The sequence below is a fragment of the Vombatus ursinus genome, unplaced genomic scaffold (genome assembly GCF_900497805.2).
Source record: "Vombatus ursinus unplaced genomic scaffold, bare-nosed wombat genome assembly UNPS02005659.1, whole genome shotgun sequence".
Taxonomy (NCBI): domain Eukaryota; kingdom Metazoa; phylum Chordata; class Mammalia; order Diprotodontia; family Vombatidae; genus Vombatus; species Vombatus ursinus.
In genome coordinates this window covers 24,234,667-24,260,456 of record NW_020945437.1, presented here as the reverse complement: position 1 = coordinate 24,260,456, position 25,790 = coordinate 24,234,667, and the positions used below count along the sequence as shown (strand labels likewise).

The following is a 25,790-nucleotide window of genomic DNA, read 5'->3' as shown; positions in this document are numbered from 1 at the left end:
AGGGTATAGCCAATCCAAACATACATGTCCTTATTTAGTGTACCTAATGCTGACCTGGCAGTGGCAATCAGGAGAGGGTTTAGGGCCAAATTAAACTTATGGCCTGTTCATTCTCTCAGAGCCTATCTCTAGTTTCGAGAGAGTCTTTTCATCACCACCCTGAGAAGTCTTCACAGAAGTTATATCTCACTCAACAATAACCAAATACAACTGGTGCTGGGCACACTGCTCAAGACAGTGGATCAAAGTAGGCTCAGAATTGGGGCAGATAAAAAGATTAGGAGGTTTCTCTGAGAAGTTACCACAATTAAGTCCAAAGACATGAATAAGCAGTTCTAGACAGAAGAAGCACTTTATCAGTACCCACATGAAATTTTTTTTTTAAATAAATCTTTAGTAACCATAAAAATGTAAATTAAAGCAGCTCTTGAGTTTCCTCTTTATGCCTGTCATACTGACAAAGTAAATACAAGATGATCAAATTCAAAGCTGACTCAGCCGTGGTAAAAACAGGCACACCTTTACATTGCTAATGGAACTGTGAATTGGTTCAACCTTTTTGGAAAGCAACATGGAATTATAAGATTAGAGTCTCAAATATATTCACACCCTTTTATCCAGTGGTTCCACTTGTGGGAGTATACTTAATGGAGCTTACTGACAGGAGAGAAAGACCTATTTCTAGCAGTAGCATTTTTAATAGCACTTTAGTTCTACAGATATGGAGTATTTACTGTATGCCAGGTATGTAGTTTGCATTGGCAATTCAAAGATAAACATGAGAGGACTGCCCTTAAGGAGCTTAGTAGCTACTTAAAGCCAAGTCCTGAAGTCAGGAGGACCTGAGTTCAAATGCGACCTCAGACCAAACACTTGACACTAGCTGTGTGACCCTGGGCAAGTCACTTAACCCTAATTGCCTAAAAAAACAAAAACAAAACCTTAGCTTAAAAAGGCCAAGGTCTCCCACTATATCTAGGGCCGTCTCCAATTGTCCTGATAGCTCTGGAGGAGAAAGTGAGGCTGGTAACTTTGCACAGCCCTCCCTCACTTAAATCCAATTCACTTGCATGTCGTGGCATCACCTCCCTGATGTCATGGTTCTCTTCAAGAACAAAGGACAAACAACAGCAACAATAGTAACTCTAGTAGCAAAAAAACTGAAAACAAGCCAAGTGCCCAATGACCAGTGAATGGCTGAAAGAATTATGGAACATAAATGTCATAGTATATTATTGTACAATAAAGAATGAGTGTAAAGAATCAATGCAGGAAGACTGATAGGAAGTGATTTAGAGTGAAAAATCAATATCAGAACAATACTTACATTTTCTACAATTCAGTAAAAACATTAACTGCAACAAAGCTATGTTACATATACAGAAATGATGGTGACCCTGTCCCCAAAATGTCTTCCCTCAATGTGATAATAGGATCATAAGATTTAGAACTGTAAGAGACCTTAAAGATCAAATCCATTTTACAGATGAGGAAAGTGAGGTCGGGAAAAAAAGGGAGGTAACTTGATCCAAGCCAGAACTTGATCCCATGTCTCCTGACTCCAAGCCTAGGGCTCTTTCCACTATAGCATGTTGCCTAAAGCTTCTATAATGGGAACAATGTCTTCATTAAATCGAATGATAAGAACTATCTCAAAGTGGAATAGGCTGCCTTCAGTGGGAGGTAGCAGTTTCCCCATAACCAGAAGATTTCAAATAGAGGATGAACACTACTATATCAGGGTAATGGCAGAGGACATCCTTGCTTAAGAACCACTTGGACTAGATGTACCCTTAGATTACTTTGGCTCTGAGAATCTGAGACCACAATAAAATATAAGACTGAACATGTACATTTCTCTGGGAGAGGACTTCATGGAGCAAATTCTCACCAAAGTATAAATGATTAATAATGGAGGCCTTCCCTGACAGCAGGATTTAACGTGGCAGAAAGAACAAGGGATACTGGACTGCAGGAGGCAGGGAACAGAGTAGAGGAGTGCTAGCCTCACACATTCTGTCAGCTGCTTAGGATCTTGGAATCCAGATATTTGGGTTGAAGTCTTTTTATTTATTTCCCTGCCTGTGATCATTAGAATATTAGAATGTTAGAGCTGGGACTTCAGAACTCTTGTCATCTAACTCCCTTATTTTATAGCTAGTATCTCTAGCCTCATCTCCCAGAACAAAGCTGGCTACATCACCCCCTCAGGATTGCAGGGGAGCCCCTAAGGGATTGGGGATGACCATTTTCCAGTGCTGTATTCTGTGTGTTCACCTCACTGTTAGCCACCAGTAACTAGCACACCAATTCCATCTAACCAATTGACATCAATTAGTTTTTACAAAGATTGATCATAGTTCTTGTCTTTCAAAATTGTTTGTTTTTACAATATTGATAGTTAAAATTATCTCTTTTTAAATCTTTTTGCTGTTGCTCCCTCAATGATTGTATCATCCCATTTGCATTAGAAAACAAATGCTTTATTCTTATAAAAATCTTTTCCTATTGCTCACTTATATACTCTTATTTTGATGGGTTGTAAGCCTATAATGTTTTGCCTCTTTGAATACTATAATCTGTGTTCTCCACTTCTTTAAAGTGGTATCTGCTAAATCTTGTGTGATCCTGACTGTGATTCCTCAGTACTTGAATTATTTTTTTCCAGCTGTTTGAGTTATTTTTTCTTTAACCTGGAAACTCTCAATTTTGGCTATGATGTTCCTGGGAGTTTCATTCTGGAGTTTCTTTCAGAAGGTGATTGGTGTATTCTGTTTTCACTTTGCTCTGTTGTTCTAACATATCTGGGCAGTTTTCTTTCTTGATTTCCTGAATTATGATATACAGATTGGTTTTTGGCCATGGCTTTCAGGTAGTCCAGATTCTTATATTATTCTTCTTGATCTGTTTTTCAGGTCAAGAACACTAGGCTTGGAGCCAAGAAGACCTGAATTCAAATCTGGCCTCAGACATGCACTAGTTATAAGATGCTGGACAAGTCATTTTAACCTCTTTCTTCTTTCATTTCCTCAATTGTAAAATGAGGATAATAATAGTACCTACTCCCAGGGTTATTGCTATTACTTCTCTTTCCAAATCTTTCCTCCAAAGCTCTCATTTCTTTCCAAATCTTTCCTGTGTTATCTTTATTTAATAATATAATTTGAACTCTTTGAGAAAATGCCTTTTGCTTTATTTCTTCTAGGAATTTTAATTGATATTATGACCAAGCCCTGTTTTTCTTTGAGGCTTTGCTTGTGGATATTTTGGAGTTATTCTCCTCTTCTGGGTTTGTATCCTGAGTGTCCCTGGCATCATAACATTTCTTTATCTTTTTCTCTTTTCTCATTCTTCCAGCCTTGCCTCCTGGGACTTTGTGTTAGGATTTTTGCACTTCTGTGCACTTCTGCTGCGCTTGGTGTGATCTTGTATGGTCCTGGCCTGTGTGATCTGAGGCTCTGCTGCTACATACATTAGGTATTGATTGATGTGCTTCTTAAGGATCACAAGGACAACCTGAACCAGGTAGCTACAGACTTAGTTGGCCTGTGCAGTCACATCAAGGGCATGGTTTGATTCCTGCCCTTCTGGGATTTTCAAGCTCTACATCTTAGTTTGGATTAAGGTACCATAGCTGCAGACTTGTCCCAGTTTCTAAAAACTGAAAACAAAGGTCCATAGGTTTTGCCAGTTATTATAGTTAGAGTTTTGTCCCTCTGATAGCTCCAGTAGACAGTAGTTGGGGGGCAGCGAGGTGGCGCAGTGGATGGAGTACCGGCCCTGAAGTCAGGAGGACCTGAGTTCAAATCCGACCTCAGACACATAACACTCACTAGCTATGTGACTCTGGGCAAGTCACTTAACCCTAATTGCCTCACCAAAAAAAAAAAAAAGACAATAGTTGGTCCCAGCCTTTGTCATCTAGCAGGAAGGCTTAATGGGTTCAGAGCAACCATATTGCTGGCCCAGCTTTGTTCTGCTCTTGGGCTGGGTCTATGGTCTGCTCTGTGAAAGGACTGGGCTGCTGGCCTAGACCTGTTCTGAGGCTGGGGTGGAGCCCACAGTTTACTCTGGGCAACCTGGTATTGATGGTTTAACTAGGAGCTCTGGGGGCTGAGTTCACGCTCCTAACTGCTCTGGGAGACCCTGTGCTGCTGGCCTGGGCTGGGGACTGAGTTTGAGATCAGCTCTGGGCACGTCCTTGCTGCTGGCCTAACGACACTTTGGGCCCACCCCCGTTCCACAGTTCCTGCCATGGTCACTTGCCTGTAGGTCAAATTTGTGATCTTGGGCTGGAAATATGATCCACTTTGGTTTCAGATCACTGCCTGGTTTGGCATTCTTCTTGGATTGGTATTAGAGTAGCTGTACAGAAGTTGGGCTTTTCTGCTTCCTCCTACTCTGCCATTTTGTCTGGTTTGTCCCACCCCCTTTCCCATCAGTGACTTCTTATTGTTAGAATCAGATAATAGGATGATAGAATTTAGTACTGGAAGAGATCTTAGAGATTACCCAATCCAACCTACCCATTCTGAAGAAACCAAGTCTCAAAGAACTATACATTCACAGAGCTAGAACCTGAACCCAGGACTTTTGACTCCATAACCAGTATTCATATCAGTGCCCCACAAAAGGCCTTATTCTACCACTAATTGAATGACACTGGGCAAGTTACTCCCCTCTTCTCTAAACGTCAGTATCCTTATCTGTGAGTTGCAAGCACAAAAAATTCACATAATTCACAGACCTAGATGTTTTGAAGAGAAGCACTTGGAGTCTGTGGATGGAGATAACAGGGATTGGTTAGTGGATCACTTTGGGAAGAAGGTGAAAGAAGCAAGAGGCACACAGGAGAGGTAATACATTTTTCTTGAGGGAGAAAGACATGGGGTGGTATCAAATACCTCAACTTATTTCCTTCCCAGTGCTTGCCTCTAAAAAGAACTGCAGATTGCATGCCTGATGAATCCAGTTTGGATGAGATGGCCCCTTCAGAGTTATTTCCCTTTCCAGCAACTGGAGACAGAGAAGGAAGTGGCTGATGACTTACCCTGTTTCCATTATCTAAGCAGGAAGCCTCTTCCTGTCCTTTGTTGGGGGGGGAGATAGAGTAAGGAATCCAGGATGTCTCCTAGGTTGTGAGACTGAGGGACGGGGAAGATGCTGTACCCACTACAGTAATAGGGAAGGCAGGAGGGGTGAGGATTTAGGGGAAAAGATGAGCTTAGTTTTGGACATGTTAAGATGTCTACTAGACACTTATTTGGGGATGTTGGAAAGGCAGTTGGAGACATGAGACTGAAGGTCGGCAGAGAGGTTAAGGCAAGATGGGTAGATCTGAGAATCATGAGCATAGAGATGTTAATTAAATCTATGGGAGCTGATGAGATGACCAAGTGAAGTGGAATTGAGGGAAAAGAGAAGAGGACCCAGGACAGAACCCTGTGGGACACCCATAGTTAGAGGGTATACTCTGGTTGAGAACCCAGCAAAAGAGACAGAGAAGGCGTAGTCAGATAGGTGGAAGGAGAACCAAGAGCTAGTGGTGTCCTCAAAACCTAGAAAGAAGAGGGTATGAAGGAGGAGAGAACGATCATCAGTATCAAAGGCTACAGACAGGCCAAGAAGAATAAGAATTGAGACAGGGCCACCGGATTTGGTAATTAAGAGATCATTGGTAACTGTGGAAGAGAAGAGTTTTGGTGGAATGGTGAGTGGAAGCTCTAAGTGGAATAAATAAGTAAAGATGGGGGGGGGGTGATTTATAATAAAACCTGAATTCTCCATCCCCCAACATGTGTGTATTTGTATACATATATACACACACATACTCATATATGCGTACACACACACACACACACACACATATATGGTTTCTCAAAAGTCTTAGTGCAGTGTTCAGCTTAATACTTACTGTCCATGGAATTAATAAGCTGTAAATTGCACTAAGACTTTTGGGACCCCCTCTATTATATATTGATGATATCAGTAGCAAAAGACAAAAGTGAGGAGAGGGGCTGTACTTCTCCGAGTTCCTCTGTCCCTGGACCAGTGGCACACATAGGGACTTCACCATCTCCTAGACAATTTGTGCAAAATTTGACTGGGTAGTGCTATGCGTAAAGTGGAAGTAATCCTTTTGGTGCTACTTAACTCAAAGGATTCTTGTGTGGAAAATATTTTGTATCCCTTAAAGGGCCTTAGAAATGAGAGTTGTTATATAAACACTACTGTCACCATCTATCTGGCTGGGCTTGAGGGGACGGGTTGGCAGGGCGACCCCGCCTAAGGGCTTTCTAAGCAGGGCCCTCCGGCCTTGAATGGTGCCCCAGGACTAGAATCACCTACTCTTAGTTCCTCCTCGTAGTCAGTCTTCCTTCTCCTTACATCCCTCGCCTTGGAGTGGGGCGGGGAAGAAGGAGCAGGGCAGATGGGTTTCCCAGGTGAATGCCAAGTCTTAGCCCTAGAGAAATCAGGAAACAATACAACTCCCACAGTGCTCTGGGGTGGTTGTCATTGGCAACGAGAGAACACAGTGTAACAGCCAAGCTTGTGTATTCCCTGAAGCTCTGGCCCAGCAAAGTCCAGCCTAACCATGGGTTTCGATTACTATCTTGTATTGGACATCAACAGGAATGCCCAGGATGCAGAGATAAAGAAGGCGTAAGCTTGGGACAAGGGGAATCTTTTTTCACTTCCTCAGCCTCCCTCCTCCTCTCTCCCCCTTCCTCTCACCTATTCTTTTCCTTTTCCTTTGACCCTTCAATTTCCTATCTTCTTCCTTCACTTTTCCTTTCATTTTCCTTATTGATTCCACCCCCTCCTTCCTCCTTGTTTCTCCTCTGCCCTTCCTTCTCCCTCCCCCACCTTCTTTTCCCCTTCCTTCTTCCTCCCCTTCTTTATCCCTCCTATTTCTTTGTCCTCTCTCTTCTTTCTGCTTCCTCTTTCCTCCCTCTCCAGACTTCTCTTCCTCTGCTTTCTTTCCCTTCCTTGTCCTCCCCTTTTTGTTCTATTCCCTTTACTTCTTATCTTTCCTCCTTTTCCCCTCTTCCCTTTTTTCCTTCTCCTTTTGCCTTCCTTCCTATTATATCTCTTTTCTCTTCCTTTTGACTTTCTCCACCCTCCCCTTCCTTACCTCCTCTCTGTCCTCTTCCTTCCCTTCCCTCCTCCATCCTATTTTTACCCTCTCCTCCTTTACATTTGGCCCTCCAGGAGATAATGTGCCTGATTTTGTGCCCTGGTTCCACAGGATCTTCCCACCTCACGTTTCCCTGCTCCCTCCCCTTTTGCTGCATCTCTGAACTCTGTCTTCCTTCCCATGATCTATGTTTGAAATGGGCTTGAGGATGGGTCACTAGTTCCACCCACCTATCCTGAAGATTTAGGAGTGGCCAATGGTGCAGCTGCCGAGACTTTTGGAGAAATTTCTCTTTGCAGTAGAATGGGGGTGGGGTGGGCAGGGGGCTTCTTTCTCTTCCCCCATTGACCCAAGCAGGGGCAGGGGTGGGGTGTAGGTTGTTGGGGTTATGAGTTGGGGAGGAAGATAGATTATTTCAGGGAGAAACAACCTGGCACTGTGAGGTGAAGAGATGACCGATGACTGCCGGGAATTTAAATGGAGGCCTAGTTGGGAAGGACTTCTAGGGAGTTTGGGATAATGACCTGGAGAAGAAACCTGAGGCTAACAATCTGGAGGCCTGAATTCCTGTCTCGGCTTCGCTGCTAACCGATAACTCACTTCTCTCTGGGTATCAGTCTTCTCATCTGTAAAATGAGGGGTTGGACAAGGTCTCTAAGACCCCTTCCAATTCTGACATTCTCTGTTCTAATGTCCTTTCCAGCTCTGATATTCTTTTTTATGAAATGTTTAATTGAATAAGAATTTATCGAGCACCTCTGTATACTACTTTGTATAGTGATCTTATCTCCCACAGATTCAGTTATCATCTCTATGCTGATGACTCTCAGATCTACTTATATAGCCCTAACCTCTTTCCTAACCTCCAGACTTGTACTTATTGAACATCTCAAACTGGGCATCTTAAACTCAATATGTCCAAAACTGGACTCCTTATCTTTCCTCCCAAGTCCTTCCCTCTTTTGAACTTCCCTATTACTATGGGAGGGCATCACTATCCTCCTGGTTCTCTAGGCTCTCAGCCAAGGTGTCATCTTTAACTCTGCATGCTCACCCAATCTGTTACTAAGTCCAGTCTATTCGTATTATCTTTCGTATATACCTCCTTCTCTGCCCTGATACTGCCACTACCCTGGTGCTGGCCCTTATCACTTTGTGCCTGGACTATTGCAATGGCCTACTGGTTGGTCTCCCTGCTTCCTGTCTCTCCCCGCTCCTTCCTACCTTTCTGGTCTTCTTACATTTTACTCCCCTCTATGTACTCTGTGATCCAGTGACATCGACCTCCTAGCTGTTCCTTGCACAAGACACACTATCTCCCATCGCTGTACCCCTCATCTGGAATTCTCTTGCTCCTCATCTCCACCTCCTGGCTCCCCTGGCTTTCTTCAAGATCCAGCTAAAATTCCACCTTCCGCCAGAAGTCTCTTCTGATTCCCCTGGATGCTGGTGCTTTCCCCCTCTGATTATCTTGCTTGTTGTTTAGTGATATTTGCTAAAATACTTTTAGTGAAGTATTTGTGACAGCTAAGGTCCAATGGCATGGCCTTTCTCATCTCAGATACTCTCCAGTTTATCAGTATTCTTCTTAAAATGTGCCCAGAGCAGACACAGTATCCTAGCTGTGGTCTGCTCAGGGCACAGCACAGCAGGACCATCATCTTTCTAGCACTCTCTCAGCTTGATGTGAACTTGATGAGGTGCTTGTGCTTAGACCCCAGCCCTAGGACCATATCTCTCCCCAGCCCAAAGACCCTATCTCTAGCAATATCTCATGAGTGGGCCCCAGTGAGGCAAACTATCTCTCCCTGTTACAAGAACAAGTTGATCTCTGTAGAATTTCCTTTGTGTGAACAGAACTATCTTGTGCCAACAGAACTATCATGTACTGATTCCCTCAGTTACTGTGTACAATCCAGATATCAAGCTAGAGATATCTCTCCTGAGGCTGTCTTGTACAAACCGGACAGCCATGCCAGTAGTGAATGACACCTGTGCCCACCATACAGAAACTATATGTTCACCACTTAATTTACATACTTGGTGCACCACTCACTGAACTTTTCCCATATAAGCTTTAGTATCACTCTTGTTAGGTTACAGATTCCCTGAAGAGCTCTGCCTGCCTTTATTAGCATTATAATAAACTTTTTACCACTTGACTGGAAGACTGCTTGAGTCTGTGAATTCTCTCCAGATGACTCAGCCCTGAACCTCAATAGTTTTGGGGTCTCTGCACCCCTAAAGCCACATCAAACTAAAATCTCAATAGCTTGAATAGCACATTCTAGAACTGTTCAAGGAAAAGAAGACAAGTTCACTGGCTCATAGTTTATAGACTTTTTTCCCTTTATGAAAATTAGTACAATACTTGCCTTTCTCCACTTCTGTAAGCCTCTTCTAATTTCACTGATATTTCAGATATCACTGACAGTAGTAGTTCATCTGGGCCTTCCAACCTGAATTAATTACAGGCTGCCAGGGAGATCTCTCTCTATAGCCCTCCTTATCTGGGGAGTCAGCTCCTAAATTAGCCATTAGTCACTTTCCCTCTCTGGACCTCAGTTCCCTCAACTGTAAAATAATGGATGGATTAGCTAATTCCCCCTTCCGGTTCTAAATCCTATCATTCTATGACGTAGTTTGGATACACCCACCCTCCGTTTCCTGAGGTCTCCCATTGGTGGGTACCTTCTGGAACCTCTGTTTTGAATGAGGGCCCAGCCTTCATTCTCTGGACCTCACCAGAGTGCCCCATTGAAAATTCCCCCATTCCCCACTCTCCCACTTTTCACCTCCCTTTTATGTGTTTGTCTTCTCCCATATCCATAGTCCTAACTCTACAATGGAAGGAAGAAGCACATTTTCTCAGCTCTTCTCCCAAACCAGACTGGGTCGTTAAAATTACATGCCAGTTCAGTTTGGCTCTATTCTTTCTATTTACATTACTGTAGTCATTGTCTAGGTCATTTTCTTAGTTCCATTTTCTTTACTCTTACCAGTTCAGGTAAGTCTTCCCATGTTTCTCTGAATTCTTAACATACAAATGATTTTATACCTTATACAAAATCAATGAGGGGCAACTTTTATATCTAACAGAAGATCATCCCTGGGGACTGGGGTAGCTTGGGAAGGCTTCCTGATGGAGGTGAATCTGGAAGGATGGGGCGAATGTGGAGGGAAGTAATCCCTTGAAGGAGGGCAAGGAAATACTTTTTGATGGACCAATGTGAGCTCAGAGGCAGGAATAAGTCTGGTCTCAGTATGAGGCTTTCGAGTCAGGGAATCTGAGTTCAAATCCCACCTTTGACCCTTACTGCCTGTGTGACCTTGGGTAAGTCTCTTAAAGTCCGTGGGCTTCAGTTTCCTCATCAGTAAAATGAAGAGGTTGGAGTAGGTGGTCTGTGAAGTCCTTTTCAGCTCTAAATCTCTCATTCTATGATTGTTGCATGCTCTTCTCCCTTCCAGGTACCGGAAATTAGCTCTGAAGAACCACTGGTTAAATGCCCGAGATTCAAAATCAGCAGAGCGTTTTAAGCAGATAGCAGAAGCCTATGATGTGCTGAGTGACCGTAAGTGAGGAAGTTTTGGAAGCCAGGGCATGGGTTCAGGAGCTAAGAGGCTCCTTGGGTTTATCTGGGCCTAGTACCTTGAAAACAGCAACTCAAATTTGAACTCTTAACAACTGTAAGCTGTATGACTTTGAACAAGTATTTCCTTTCTCTAGGCCTCAGTTTCCTCCTTTCTAAAATGGAGATGATATTTGCTTTTCTTGCCTCACAGAATTATGAGGAAAGCATATAGGACAAACCTTAAAGTGCTAAGGAATTGTGAGTTTCTATGTAAAAGGCTTACATCAGTGATATCTCCTGCTCCTTCCCCTGAACCTTTTTAGCCACCTAGCCCCTCCACAGCCTTCCCTAGGAACTGACCCTGCTGACCTCTGTCCTCACAGCTGTAAAGAGAGCCATCTATGACAAATTTGGAGAGGAAGGCCTGAAGGGTGGAATTCCACCTGAATTTAGTTCCCAGGTGACATGGACAAAAGGTTATGTCTTCCACGGGGATGCCAACAGAGTCTTCCACGAATTCTTCGGGGGAGACAACCCCTACAGTGGTAAGAATCCCCCCTCCCCCATGCCCTTCTTCATTCTCTACCTTCAGATCAGTCCCTTGCTCTGACATAATAATACTGATGCCTCCAGGCTTTAAAGCTTTGGCTGTGGGCAAGTCATTTCACTTTTTTTGAGCCTTAGTCTTTTCTTCTGTCAAATAGATATAATAATCCCATGTCCCAGGGTGAAGGGAGCAAAACACCTTGTAAAGCACTAAAGTGCTATAGAAATGGGAAATGCTGTAAAAATGTCAAGGATCATCTAGGGCAGGGGCTCCTTTGGAGTCGTGGCAGTCAGTCTGGTGGTCTATGGGCCCCTTTTCAGAATAATGTTTCTAAATGCATTAAAATAAAATACATAGGATTACAAAGGAAATGAATTATTTTAAAACACACTTATCAAAATATTCTAAAAACAAGTTCATGGACCCCAGGTTAAGAACCCTTGATCTAGGCCAAATCCATTATTTGATAAATGAGGATCCTGTGGCCCAGAGAGGCTTAGTGACTTGCTTAAAATCACAGAACTAATAAATATCAGAGCTGGGATTGAAGTCCCGGTTTGGTCACTCCAAATTCAGTTGTCTACATAAGGCTCTGTCTCTATCCCGGACTCCAAAAGTTGTGTTATCCTGGCTGGCTATTCAGGAGGAATTCCTCCTTGGTCTCTACTGCTCTCCCTCTGACTCTGCCAATGTTAAAACTCCCTTCCTAGTTCCTCTCTTCCCATTCTATCAAGATCCTGGTACCGTCTGACTTTTCAGGACCCATGTTGCAACCCTACTAGGGTCTGGCCTCCAAAGAAGTGTCATAAATCTTAGAATTGTCTCTTCCTCCTGGGAGGAGAAATGCTTTTGCATTATCATTGGTTGTCATAGCTGGAAAGAGACTATCAAGATTTTCAACCTTGTGTGGCCTTGGCCAGGCTCTTTGGGATTCAGTTTCCTCATTTGTAAAATAATTAGATAGAGGGCCTAGGGTGTGATTCTGTTATGTTTGGATGGTCTCAAAAGAAGAAAGGAAAGGTAAAGAAGAAAAAAGCACTGGGAGAGGGATGAAAGGAGAGAAAGAATGAGGAAAGATCTCACACAAATAGGGTGAGCAAAAAGGAGAGGACAGTGGAGGAAGCAAATGACACTTGAACCTCACTCTCATCTGACCCGGTTAAGGGAGGGAAAATACACCTACATATACAGTTGGGTACAGAAATACATCTTACTCTACAGGCAAATAGGAAGGAAAAGAGTTAAGGGAAAAGTGGGGAATAAGAGGGAGGGTAGATTCATTAGTTAGAAGCAAAACAGTCTCTTAAAGAGGCGTCAAGGAGAAAAAGAGAAGGAAAAGTAAAAGAGATTTGGATGGAGAGAAAAACAGAGTTGGTAATCATAACTGTGAATGTGAATGGGTTGAACTCAGTCAAAAAATGGAAGAGGATGGCAGAATGGATTAGAAACCAGAATCCAAAAATATGTTGTTTACAAGAAACACATTTGAAACAGAAAGAAACACAGAGTTAAAATAAAGAGCCTCTTTTCCAGGTTAAACATTCCCATTTCTTTCCACTGATCCTCATATGACATGATCTTGAGGCCCTTCAATCTCCTATGTGCCCTTTTGCAATGCCCTTGCTAAAACATGGTGCCCAGAACTAGACATATATTCCTGATGTGGATAAAATCTTCCCTCAGGGGGCAGCTAGGTGGGCCAGTGGATAGAGCACTGACCCTGAAGTCAGGAGGACCTGAGTTCAAATCCGGCCTCAGACCAAACACTTGACACTTACTAGCTGTGTGACCCTGGGCAAGTCACTTAACCCTAATTGCCTAAAAAAACCCAACAAAAACCAAAAACAAAAAACTTCCCTCAGACATTTACTAGCTCTCTATGCTTTAGTGTAGTATAGTATTCATCTGTTAAATGAGGGTATTGGACCTGATGGCCTTGAAGGTCCCTTCCAGCTCTCAATCTATGCCCCTGAAATGAGAGCAGAATGCAGTGGGACTGGCGCTTCCTTAGTTCTGGCCACTGTGCGTCTCTTAATGAAACCTTAGATCACATTAGCTTTTTTTAACCATGTCCCTTACTGACTCATATGGATTTTTCAGTCCCCTACCGCTCCCAGATCTTTGTCATAGAAACTTTTATCTAGCCATGTTTTCCCCATCCTGTACTTTAGAAGTTTGTTTTTTTTTTAAACCAAATTAAGGACTTTCTTCCTTTTAGGTTTCATTTTCCTAGATTTGGCCCTTCATTCCGGCTCACTGACATCCTTTGGAATCCTGTCTCTGTATTCCAATATCTTAGCTGTCCCTCCCAGCTTTATGATGCAAACAGATTTGATGGGCATGCCTTCGTGCAAATTACTGATTAAAATGCTACAACACAGTGTCAAGGACAAATCCTTGGGGTATTACACTAGAGACCTCTCCCCAAGCTAACATAACCTCCTTAATAACTGTTCCTTGGGTTCATTCATTCACCAAGTTCCAAATCTTTCTAACTATTATTATCCAGCCCATATCTCTTCATCTTCGTCCGTAAGGATAGCATGAAAGAGACTTTGCCAAATGCTTCACTGAAGTCTAGGTATGTTATTCCTACAGTATTCTCATCTTCTTACCAGTATAGTTACTGTGTCAAAAACAGAAATGAGATTACTCTGGAAGGACCAGGAAACCAGGAAATCATGTCCCTTTCTCACTAATCTCCTTTCTAATATATTCTAGAATTTCTCCAGAGTTCAGAATTAAGACCACTGTCATAGAGCTTTCAGAGACTACCTTCTTCTCTTTCCTTCAACCCAGGCAGAGCCTTGGCTGTGAACTGGGCTATAAGTGTAGTGCAGATGTGGGGAACCTGTGGCCTCGAGGCCACATGTGGCACTCCAGGTCCTCAAGTGTAGCCCTTTGACTGAATCCAAATTTCACAGAACAAATCCTCTTAATAAAAGAATTTGTTTTGTAAAACTTGGACTCAGTTAAAAGGCCATACCCAAGGACTAGAGGGCCACATGTGGCCTTGAGGCCACAGGTTCCCCACCCTTGGTGTAGGGTATGGGTTAATGGATGTGAGTAGGATTCAGGACTAGGAGCTAGGGGTTGAATCCTTGAGTTTGCAGGCCTGTGGGCTTGGCTGGCGTGTGTAAGAAGGCCTGGGACCAGGGAATGTGGGGTCATTGTTGTCAACATTGTAGCACTTTGGCGTCGAGGCCCACAGGTTTGAATTGGGGGTAGGGGATGAGTTGCTGGCGCTAAGTGGGACCAGGGGCTATGACCATAAGCTTCTCCTGGCCCCTTGGGCAGAGTTCTTTGATCCTGATGGCATGGATGTGAACTTGAACTTTGGGGGCCTTCGGGGCCGTGGGATCAAGAAGCAGGACCCTCCCATCGAGCGAGATCTCTACCTGTCCTTGGAGGACTTGTTCTTTGGCTGCACCAAGAAGATCAAGATCTCCCGAAGGGTAAGAACCCCCTAGGCCTCCCAGGGCTCCAGAACAGCCATCCTGCCTGCCCCTGCCCACCCCGGGGAAGGACTTAGGTTTCTCAAAGAAATTTGTGGGCTAGAACCTAAAAACCTAGTGAGACCTTCTACCCCAAGGGCTCCCATCTGATGTAGGGGTCACCTAGCCTCTTCTTAAATACCTTCCATGATCTCTCTGGGGACTCATCCACTTCCTAGGGCAGCCTTCTCCAATGTAGGACAGCTCTGATGATGAGAAAGTGCTTCCACATAATGAGCCAAGATCTTCCTCCTTGCGAGCCCTCCCTCTTATCACCCCCCCCCCCCAATTGCTCTTAAAGCAACACAGTATAGCAGAAAGAGCACTGGATTTGAGGTCAGAAGACCTCTCAATTCTGCTTCTCAGTACTTGTGTTACCTTGGGCAGCTCACTTCCACCTCCTTGAGCCTCAGTCTCCCTCCCTCTCCCCACCTGTAAACATGAGGGATCAGAGGCTTTCTGCATTGTACAGTCCACTGGTTGCCATTAACATCTGCTTTGCTCTGTCCTTCTCTGCATGGCCAGTGAAAGATAAGGGCCATCCCTAGAGGACAGGAAAAATCCTGCTGCTGCCCAGTGGCATGGGCCACCCAGTAGGAGGAACTTCTTTCACTGAATACCTCTGCTGACCTCAGTTACTGTCAGCCTCTCCACCACATGCCCTTTCCAGCCACCATTTCCATGAACTCTCTCAATGCGTCGCCCCCTTCCCCCCCACCACAGTCAACTGAATATTCTATTCAGCTGGTCATTTCTGCCTTATGGAGAAGCAGATTCCTATCTCCTATTCCTGTTCCTCCTTGGGGTTCAGTATTATCGGCCCAAGATTATCTACCCCTTCCCCTGCTACTCCTACCCTAGTTGTGCCCTCATTTCCACAGTACCTGGAATCCTTTCCTTTATCCTCTAGTGCTGCCTCCATCCTCCTATGCTCTCCCCTGGTCCCCTCCAGAAGACCCCGCATCCTTAACCACCCTTTCATTTCCTGGCTGCTCCTTCTCTCAACACACTGGCCCAAAAGATGGAATTGGCATAATCCTTGCTCCCACTGCCACCTATGGACTCTTCCTTTGCCCCTCCACCCCATGGCAGCTTGGCATAGTTGGGAGAGTTGGACTTGGAATCAGAAAAACCTGGGTTTAAATCCTGCCTCTGACACTAGCTGTCTAAACCTAGGCAAGTCACTTTCCTTTCCTGGGCCTCAGTTTCTTCATCTGCAAAATGAGGGGATCATAGGTCATAGATTATGTTCACTAAGCAAGCGCTCCTCTTTTGAAGCTGGTCCATCTCTCTATATCACCCCTAGTCATATTCTTGTTGCTGTTCTCTACCATCCTCCCGGTCATTTTTGCTTTTGTCAAAGAGTTCACTATCCATCCTGTCATCTTCTCCAGTATTCACTTTGTTTAAAAACAAAACAAAACAAAACAAAACAAATCATGTTACTTTATTCAGTCAAAAAACAAACAGGTTGCCATGAAAGATGGCTAACGATTTAAAAGTCCTTACAAAGTACACAAAGTCTCTTCATAGTGGTGAGGGGCCTTCATTTCAAGACGAGTTCCACCTTTGGTGTATCTACATGGGCTTCTTTTGGGCCTCTCTCCTTTCATTTTCAAATCAGCATTACTCCAATTTGGCAGAGGCAATTTAGAATGACTAGAAATAGGTAATAATAATAACTAATGTGTGTAGCACTTTAAGGTTTGCAATATACTTTATATATCATTTCATTTGATTAGATTAAAAACATCACTGAAACACTTCCCTCGCCTCCCCCCACCCCACCCTCCACTGCCTGGCAGATCACTAAACATTGAATTCATGAATTTCTGAAAGACCATGGGAATATCATGTAACCTAAACAGAATAATCTGGCATTTATGCAAGCTATGTCAGGTCTGAAATTATCCAATCATTGCTTGTTTAAATGGGGTGAGGTTATATGCCCCCTAGACATATGATTTGTAATGATCACTGCCTCTTCCCAATTCAGCATTCACTTTGATGTCCCTTCCTGCCTTCTGTCCTCCCAGTTCATTAGATAGCCTTACCTAAGACCATGCTGCCGCCATGATCCTGAACTCTCATCTATCTCTCTCTGACCATAATCTACACTTCTCTTTTCCTAAACCTAAATGTCTTCATCATAATCTCCTTTCCTCATATCAATTTCTTCCACTCATAGTCTTAACCACTTCATTTATATACTGTCATCGTCCCACAATACCTTGTCTCCTTTCATAATCCCTTGCCACCACTCATGTCCTGCCAGCCCTGTCCCCTGTGTCACGTCTACCATCTGCTTCTGCTATCCTCTCTATGGATGGACAGCTCCTCCCAGATCTTCTGGCTGCACCTCCAAATCAACATGTGCCACATTGAGCTCATCCTTTTCCTTCCCCTCCTTCAAACTTATTTCTGTCCTGTTGCTGTGGATGACACCCAAGTTCATAACCTCATGATCATCTTTGAGGGCTTCCTTTGTGTCACACCCTAGCCAATCAGTTGCCAAGCCTTATGAGTTAGGTAACTAGGTAAAGACTCACCTTCCTGAGTTCAAATCCAGTTTCAGGCACTTACCATCTGTGTGACCCTGGGCAAGTCACTTAACCCTGTTTTCCTAAGCTTCCTTATCTGTAAAATGAGCTGGAGAAGGAAATGGCAAACCACTCCAGTATCTCTGCCAAGAAGACCCCAGATGGGGTCAGGAAGAGTCAGACATGACTGAAAAACAACTAAACAACAAATCAGCTGTACCTTCATAACATCTCTTGCAGAAATGCTTGTAGCTAGGTGACATAGGGGAGTCAAGAAGACCTAAATTCAGACACTTACTAGTTGTGTGACCTTGGGCAAGTCACTTAACCTCTGTCTACTTCAGTTTTCTCATCTGTAAGTTGGGGATGAGCACCTACCTCCCAGGGTTGTTGTGAAGATCAAATGAGATAATACTTGTAACGCACTTTTGCTTGTTATTATTTCTTTCTGCTCAAACAGACACTACCCTAGTTCAAGCTCTTATCATTTCTCGCCTAGGCTATGAAAATGGTCTCCTAATTGTCCCAGTGTCTCCCTTTTCCAATCTATTCTCTATACAAGTCGTCAAAATAATCTTCCTAAGGCATGGGTCTTATCATGTCCCTCCTCTGCTCAGAAATCTTCAGTGGCTCCCTATTGCCTCTGGAATAAAATACAAACTCTTCAGATTGGCATTCACAGCCTTCCACAATCTGACTACAGCCACCTACCTTCTCAGCCTTATCTCGTGCATTCTGTGTGTCAGCCACGCACGGATGCTAACTATTCCTCACTTCCAGCGTGCTCCATCTCACGTCTGCCTTTATTCAAGCTGCCCTTCATGCGTGGAGGGCACTTTCTTCTCACCTCTGCCCATTAGAATCCTCATTTTCCTTCAAGAGACGACTCAGGCACCGCTTCCTCCAGGAAGCCTGTTCAGATTCCTCTGGTTGCTGGTGTCTCTCCCTTCTCCATTACCTTATTCACTTAGCTCTGTACATACTGTATTCCCCAGTAGAATGTAAGCTCTTTAAGGGCAGAGCCTGTTTTATTTTTGTCATCACATCTCCAGCACTTCACATGGTGACTGGCATATAAATGTTCGTTGAATTTGTTGAATTGGTCACAGGTGAGAGTGTGGATGGTTCATAATGGCTCATCCCCCCTGCCAAGGACACAGCTCAGAACCCACACCCTGCTGGAACCAAGGGAAGAAAAGACTGGCCTCTGAGTGGTTCTGTTTTGGCTCAGCCATCCCATCTTTGTCAGGTTCTCCCAGATGGTCTCTTCTAACTCTGGGCCCCCAGGAGGTTTATTCGCCCCCTTGAGAAACTGAGACCCAGAGCAGGAAATGACTTTCCAAAGGTCACAATGCCAGTTAGTGGCAAAGCCAGGACTAGGGCCTGGGACATTCTTCTCCAGTCCTCACTTCCTGGTTTAGGCTCTGCTCTCTTGCCACCTGGGAAGATCTCAGGATGTGAGGAGGGCAGAGCAGCCCTGAGCAACCCCTTCCCCATTTTCTTCCTCCAGGTAATGAATGAAGACAGATTCACATCCACCATCAAAGACAAGATCCTGACGATTGACGTCCAGCCAGGCTGGAGGCAGGGAACCCGGATCACTTTTGAGAAGGAAGGAGACCAGGTGAGCCAGACACGGGACAGAGACAGATCCTTTGTGGCCCTTGCCCTACAGGAGCCTCCAGTCAGAGAGGAGATGCAGGGGCTGGGGAAGATGACCTCCCAGGGCCCTTGTAGTGTCATTCTGAAGAGAGCCTTATGAAGGAAGTCAGGGTAGGGATTGTTATTCCCATTTAACAGATGAAGAAACTGAGGCTCAGGAATCTATAGGATCTACCAGAGCCAGAAATCACACTGGAATCCAGGCTCCGTGATTCCCAGCCCCAGACTCTGTCCACTACCTACGCTGCTTCTCTGTACATGGAGATGATAAATCATGAGGATGCATAGTAAGGGGTGGAGTTAATCACAGAATGGCAGCAGAGATCTTGGACGGGACCTTGAGAACTGTCTAGTCCAATCCAGGCCCAGAAAGAATTCCCAGTCTAATACTTCGCTGGGGTCCAACAACATGAGTCTGATTCCTCTAACCCATGACAGCCTTTCAGGAATTTGAACACACCCTTTGAACCTTTTTTTTTTTGGCTAGGCAATGAGGTTAAGTGACTTGCCCAGGGTCACACAGCTAGTAAGTGTTATGTGTCTGAGGCTGAATTTGAACTCAGGTCCTCCTGACTCCAGGGCTGGTGCTCTATCCATTGAACCATCTAGCTGCCCTGGACCTTTTTTTTTTTTGAGCTAAATGGCCCCCTTCTTCCTTTAACTGATCCTCTTATGACATGACCTGGTTATCCTCTTCTGGATGATGTCTACAGCATATCAATGTACTTTCTAAAATGTGGTACCCAGAACAGAACACAATACTTCTGATGTGATCTGGCCAGGGCAGGATGCGGTGTAATTAAGACCTCATTGCTGGAAACTGTGTCTGGAAACTTGGGCCAAAGATAGCACTAGCTTTTTGGTGGTCATATTAGAACACTGACTCATTGAGTTTTCAGTCCACTAAGATCTTGAGATCTTTTTCAGATGAAATGCTATTTAAGGTTTCCCAACCATGAACCTGTGGAGTTGATTTTTTTGAACCCAAAAAAGATGTAATATTTGTCACTATTAAATTTCATCTTCTTGGATTCAGTCCAGTTTCCTAACTTTTTTGCATCCTGACTGTTATCCAGTGTGTTATATATTAACATGAGATATGCAAATTTAGACATCTCCTCTCCAAATGCTCATATGGACTATTTGTGCCCTACTTCTGGTAAAGCCTTCTGAGCTTGTACTGGTCTGATCAACTGTGCCTTGACCCCAACATAGTGATGTTATTTTGGTCTTCTTTAAGAATGAAGGACAACCACTATATATTATTCCTAGTTGTGTGTCATTTGCAGAACAGAATCCTATTTTTCATCTTATTCAAATCATTGATAAAAATATTAAGCAGCACAGGAACCAGAATAGATCCCGAGGGCATTCCACGGGAGACCTTCTTCCAAGGTGACACTGAATTGTTATGTTCTGAATACATCCAGTCATACTACTGTCTAGCCCACATCTCTCCAACCTCTCCACAAGAATAATACTTGAAGATACCTTTTAAACATTTTCCTAAAATCTAAGTAAATTATTAAAAAAAAAAAGGAAATAAAGTAAGTTTGATATGACCCATTTCTAATGAAGCCATGCTGGCTCTTTGGGATCACCTTCCCCTTTTCTAGATGTTGATTAGTCCATCCTTTTAAATTTAGCATTCTGGAATTTCCCCAGGAAGCAAAGTCAAGCTCATCAGCCTAGAGACTTGGCAGTTTCCATTCCCTTCCCTTTTTTGAAAATCGTGACACCATTTTCTCTTCTCCAAGCCCTTAGTGATTCCCATGCTCTCTTTCTGCTATCTTTCCTAGGGCCCTGACAGTGGTTCCTCAATCGCATCTGCCAGTTCTTTCAATACCCAAGGGTGCAGGTCATTTGGGCCACGTGACCTAAATCCATCCAGGGGAACTCAAGGTCTTCTTACTATTGCCTTACTTCTCTTGGGTTTCAGTTCCCTATTGGCCATTTTTGTTCTGTCCTTTTGAGCCCGAAGGTCATTGCCCTTGTCAGAGAAGGCAGAAGCAGAATCCAGCAGGCACACCGTTTCTCTGTTAATGGTTATTATTGACCTTTTTCCAGCTCCCCCGCCCCCCAGTTCTATTCCATTTCTGATCCTCTTTACTGTAGTAAAGCTAAAGCACCACTGCCAAAAACCCCTTTTGGTTATTTTTTCGCTCCTCTTCCCCCACGTCCCCCCATCCCAAGGACCCAGGCCAGGACATATTTTTGTGTTCGTCCTGCTTCCCTGGCTCTGGTTCCCACCTTCTGTAAATGTCTTTTTAAAATCTAAGAGGATTGAGTATTTCTCTGTACATTCTTTTCTTTCCTTCAGACAACTCTGATTTCTTTTGCTCATCAGAATTGTTTCCCTTTGTATCTTTTGGATATCATTTTTTCACTTCCCTGTTTCAGTCTGTGGGACCCTACCTAGGCTTGCTTCTGAAATCTGCTCTAGGCCTGGATTTCCTCTCCTCTAGAACAGACTCGTGGGGAGTGGTCACTTCCCCTCTAGGTGTCCATCATTCCCACCCCAGCAATCACTTCCTCTCTGTTAGCGGAAAATCAGATCCAGCATAGAATTTCCCTTTGCTGGCTTTTCTAGCTTTTGAAGGCTCCCTGGGGGGTGGAAGTGGGGGAAGGGGTACAACTTTTAGAACAGGGATTGGGAGAAATTCACCTGGCACTGACTTGCAGGGGAGGAGCCCTGGTCAGTGGAATGGCTTGTGTTCTTCATGCTCAAGACCTCAACCCTCTTCCCACTCCTTCCTTGCCCAGGGCCCCAACATCATTCCAGCGGACATCATCTTCATCGTAAAGGAGAAACTGCACCCCCGATTCCGGAGGGAGGATGACAACCTCTTCTTTGTAAGCTCCATCCCCTTGGGCAAGGTGAGCCAAAGACCCACCAGCAGCCCAGGGCTGCCCTCCCTCATGCTCCACCATGAGACAGTGCCTGTAGACATAGGGTCCTTCAGCCTGAACCCTCCCTGCCCCATGACCCAGGTCTATATACTCTGTGGGGATTTTCCGTGTGAGTCCAACTCTGATCTTCTATCCTCAGTGCTCAGCACAGTGCCCGGTACATAGGAGGTGCCTAATAAATGTTTACTGGCTAACAGATCCTATTAAGAAAGGGTCCAGTGTGCTCACTGAGAATAATAATAACAATAATTTTTTTAAAAGATTTGGGGAGGCAGTGTAGTGTGGAAAGGAGGATGGATTTGGAATCAGAGGCCTGGGTGAGAATCCTAGTTCTGCCCTTTATTGCCTCTGTCTCTTTGGGCAAACCACCTAGCCAACCTCTCGTGGCCTCAGCTTCCTCATCTGCAAGATCAGATGGTTGGATGATGGACCTCTGGGATCTCTTCCAGTTCCAGATCTCAGATCTTATGGCTGGCTCCTGTTTTCTCAGCACATTCCAGTTTACAAAAGCACTTTCATCTCTGCCAGCCTTGAGGCAGATGGTGCAAGTATTGTCGCTGTCCCTAATTTAGGGGCTCAGGCTGGGGTAGTGATTTGCCAAAGGCCACACAGCGAATTTGTCACAAAACCAAGATGAGAATTTAGGCCTCATCACTTTAATCACTATACCATATTACCTCTCAAAATGGTTTCCTTCTGTATTAGAGAGCCCTGAATTTGAGACATACTTGCTTTGTGACTGACCTTGGGCAAATCATTACTGCAATCTAAGCCTCAGTTTTCTTCTTTATAATATGAGGATCAGTTAACAAGTATTTATTAGGCACTTACTTAAAGGCAGTTCTGGTGGCAGAGTGAATAGAGCTTTGGGGCTGGAGTCAGGAAGACCCAAGTTCAAATTCAGCCTCAGATACTCCTAGCTGTGTGATCCTGGGCAAGTCATTTAACCTCTGCCTCAGGTTCCTCAACTGTCAAATAGGGGATAATAATAACACCCACCTCTCAGGGTTGTTGTGAGGATCAAATGAGATATTTGTAAAAAAAAAAAAAAAAAAGGCACCTAGCACATAGTAGGCACTTAATAAATGCTTATTCCCCTTTCCCACTTACTATGTGCCAGGTTCTAGGCTACGCTAAGGATGACAGGATGACAGTAAGCCTTGAACTATTCCCAGGGCTCATGTGAAAAAAGTGCTTTGTTAATTTTTTTTTCTTTCAGCCAAAGACAAAGTTTATTAGAGCACCCATCGTATTTGGCAGACTCTTAAGGAGTCTGAACATTAGTGAGCTATTGGTTAGATTGTAAAAATCTGAGCAGTGACTAGATTCTAAGAATCTGAGCTGAGCTTTGTTAATTTTAAAGGACCATAGAAATATGAGATATTATTACTGAAAACTTTGTCCCCTCTCCCCCATCCTTACCCACAGCCCTTCCTAACTCTGCCCACCATCTGTGAGGGCTTGCATCATTCTCTCCGTTGGCTCTGCCCTCAGTCCTAGTTGTTACTATGTGCCCTCTGTGCAGAGCAGGAAGCTTGAGGCCTAGGGAAGGGTGGGAACTCAATGGAAGTCACACAGAAAGTCCATTGTGAATCCAGAAACATAACCCAGGTGTCCATGCTGGAATAACAGACCTCTTTCTACCCTCTCTTCAATGGAAGGCTCTGACCTGCTGCGCAGTAGAGGTGAAGACCCTTGATGATCGTCTACTCAACATCCCCATCAATGACATAATACAGTGAGTGGACCTTCTGGGACAGAGCTTTAGCTTGGGAATTGGGTGAAGGAAGGAGCTGCCCTGTCACTGAATCAGCTCATTCTACCCTATCAGCCTCAGATCTCCCCCAGGCCTGTACACACCTGGACAGAGGTTCCAGGCTCATAAAATTTTGGAGCCCCCATTGCCCTGGCTCTTCCACCCATTCCCTTCTAAAAATGCCCTTCAGGTGGCCCCTGGGAAGTACCCACCTGGGAGGGTGAGGGTGCTTGTCCCATCATCCTTTCAGAGCCTGCACTGATCAGAGAGAGCCAGGAAGGGAAAGTGAGCTTCCCCCCAACCCCCTACCCCATGGTACAGAGCTGGCCCTAGAGTCAGGAAGACCCGAGTTTAAGTCCAGCCTCAGATACTTCCTAGCTGTGTGACCCTGGGCAAGTCACTTGACCTCTGTTTGCCTCAGTTTCCTTGATTATAAAATGGGGATAATATCACCCAGAGTTGTTGTAAATGAGCTATCTGTAAAAAGCACTTAGCATAGCACCTGGCACAAAGTAGGCACACCACCATTCTTCTTCCAGTGACATATCAATCCCTCCAAAATCTCTAGACCATTCCATCAGAAAGAACCATAGAGATTCCTAGAATTTCAGAGTGAGAAACCCCAGAGCTCATAGACTCTACCCTTCTTTTTGAGAATGGAATGGTTTGCCATATTCTTTCAAATCATTCTTTTACCCTACTACTCATTCTATCACCATTCTATCCTATTCACCATTTTTCACTTATTGTATAATCCATTCAACAAACATTTACTGTGCACCTACTATGTGCAAGGCAGTGGTAGCTATATGGTGGCACCCTAGCAGGGCAGTCTTTTTTTTTTTTGGAAAGCAGAAGTATGATTTCATCAGTATGATAAATAGGGAGTTCTTGGTGAGAAGCTTCCTCTACAAATGCAGGTCGGTATAGTCTGTACAACTGAGAGGTGAGGTTATGTGCCCAGGGTCACACAGACTATATATATCAGAGGAATGACTTAAGCCTAAAGTCTTCTGACTCTAATAGGGTTAGCTCTCTACTCAACCTATTTATTATCCTATTGCTCCTGGGTCTGCCTCAGTTTCCTAGTTTTTAAAATCAGAGAATTGATGTTCTGTCTCGAGTCAAGGACCCAGAGTATTCTGAGCTGGGAGTGAGAGGAGCATTTTCTTCCTGTCTCTCTTGCACTGTTCCATCTCTGCCTCCCTTCCCTCCCCCCCAAGAAAGAAAAAAGTTTGATCCCATCCCTAGGATTGAGACCACGGAGGGAGGTGTTGCCAGACCTCAGGTCCTGTCACCGTTCTTACTATGACTCCTTTCTCACCTCCCTCTAGTCCCAAGTACTTCAAGAAGGTGCCTGGTGAGGGGATGCCATTGGCCTCGGACCCCACCAAGAAGGGGGATCTCTTCATCCTCTTTGACATCCAGTTCCCCACTCATCTCACACCAACCAAGAAGCAGCTGTTGAAGCAGGCACTGCTGACATGATATGCATGCCCTACCCCCTTCCCTGAAGGCCGGACTGACTATATACAGGGAGAAAAGGGGCCTGGGGATCTCCATGTTAGAATATGGGGGATGGACTGACACCTTTACATTGAGGTAGAAATGGGAGTGTGGGCCCTGAGCAGTCACCTCTGCAGGGTTATGAAGAATGGTGGTGGGGGGTCTTGGGTAGGAGGGAGGTGTGTTTTCAGGTAATAGATTTCTACTTGGAAATGAAGCATTCTTCTTTGTTACAGAACCATTTGTATCCAGGCGTGGCCACAAGACCACAGGGCCCACAGATCCAGTAAGATCTAGGATATCAGCATAAGAGCCTTTTCGATAACTACTATTTGAGTAAGAGAAGGGCAATTAATTACATGGTAACAATGATGCCGACTATCTATACAGCATTTTCTACTCTTTAAAGCTCTTTTCCATCCACTTTTTAAATTGACTGTCACAACAGCCCTGGGAGGGATTGTTTTTGTTGTTCAGTCATGCCTGACTGTTCCTCCATTTGAGGTTTTCTTGGCACTGGAGTGGTCTACCATTCCAGTTCATTTTAGAGACGAAGAAACTGAGGCAAACAGGATTAAGTGACCTGCCCAGGGTTCATGCAGCTACTAAGTGTCTTACGGCTGGATTTGAACCTGGTCTTCCTGACTCCAGGCCCAGTGCCACCA

The 25,790-nt window shown here is 44.4% G+C and overlaps 1 protein-coding gene across 1 annotated transcript; it reads left to right on the top strand.

Annotated features, from left to right (window-relative positions):
* The first annotated feature begins 6,531 nt into the window (after nt 1–6,531).
* Nucleotides 6,532–25,508, top strand: DNAJB13 (DnaJ heat shock protein family (Hsp40) member B13). The gene is made up of 8 exons (XM_027848351.1): nt 6,532–6,663; nt 10,607–10,710; nt 11,094–11,255; nt 14,555–14,712; nt 18,802–18,915; nt 21,717–21,830; nt 23,525–23,601; nt 24,954–25,508. Exons 1-8 carry the CDS (start codon nt 6,596–6,598, stop codon nt 25,105–25,107), a joined length of 951 nt encoding a protein of 316 aa, XP_027704152.1. The 5' UTR covers nt 6,532–6,595; the 3' UTR covers nt 25,108–25,508.
* Nucleotides 25,509–25,790: the final 282 nt, after the last annotated feature.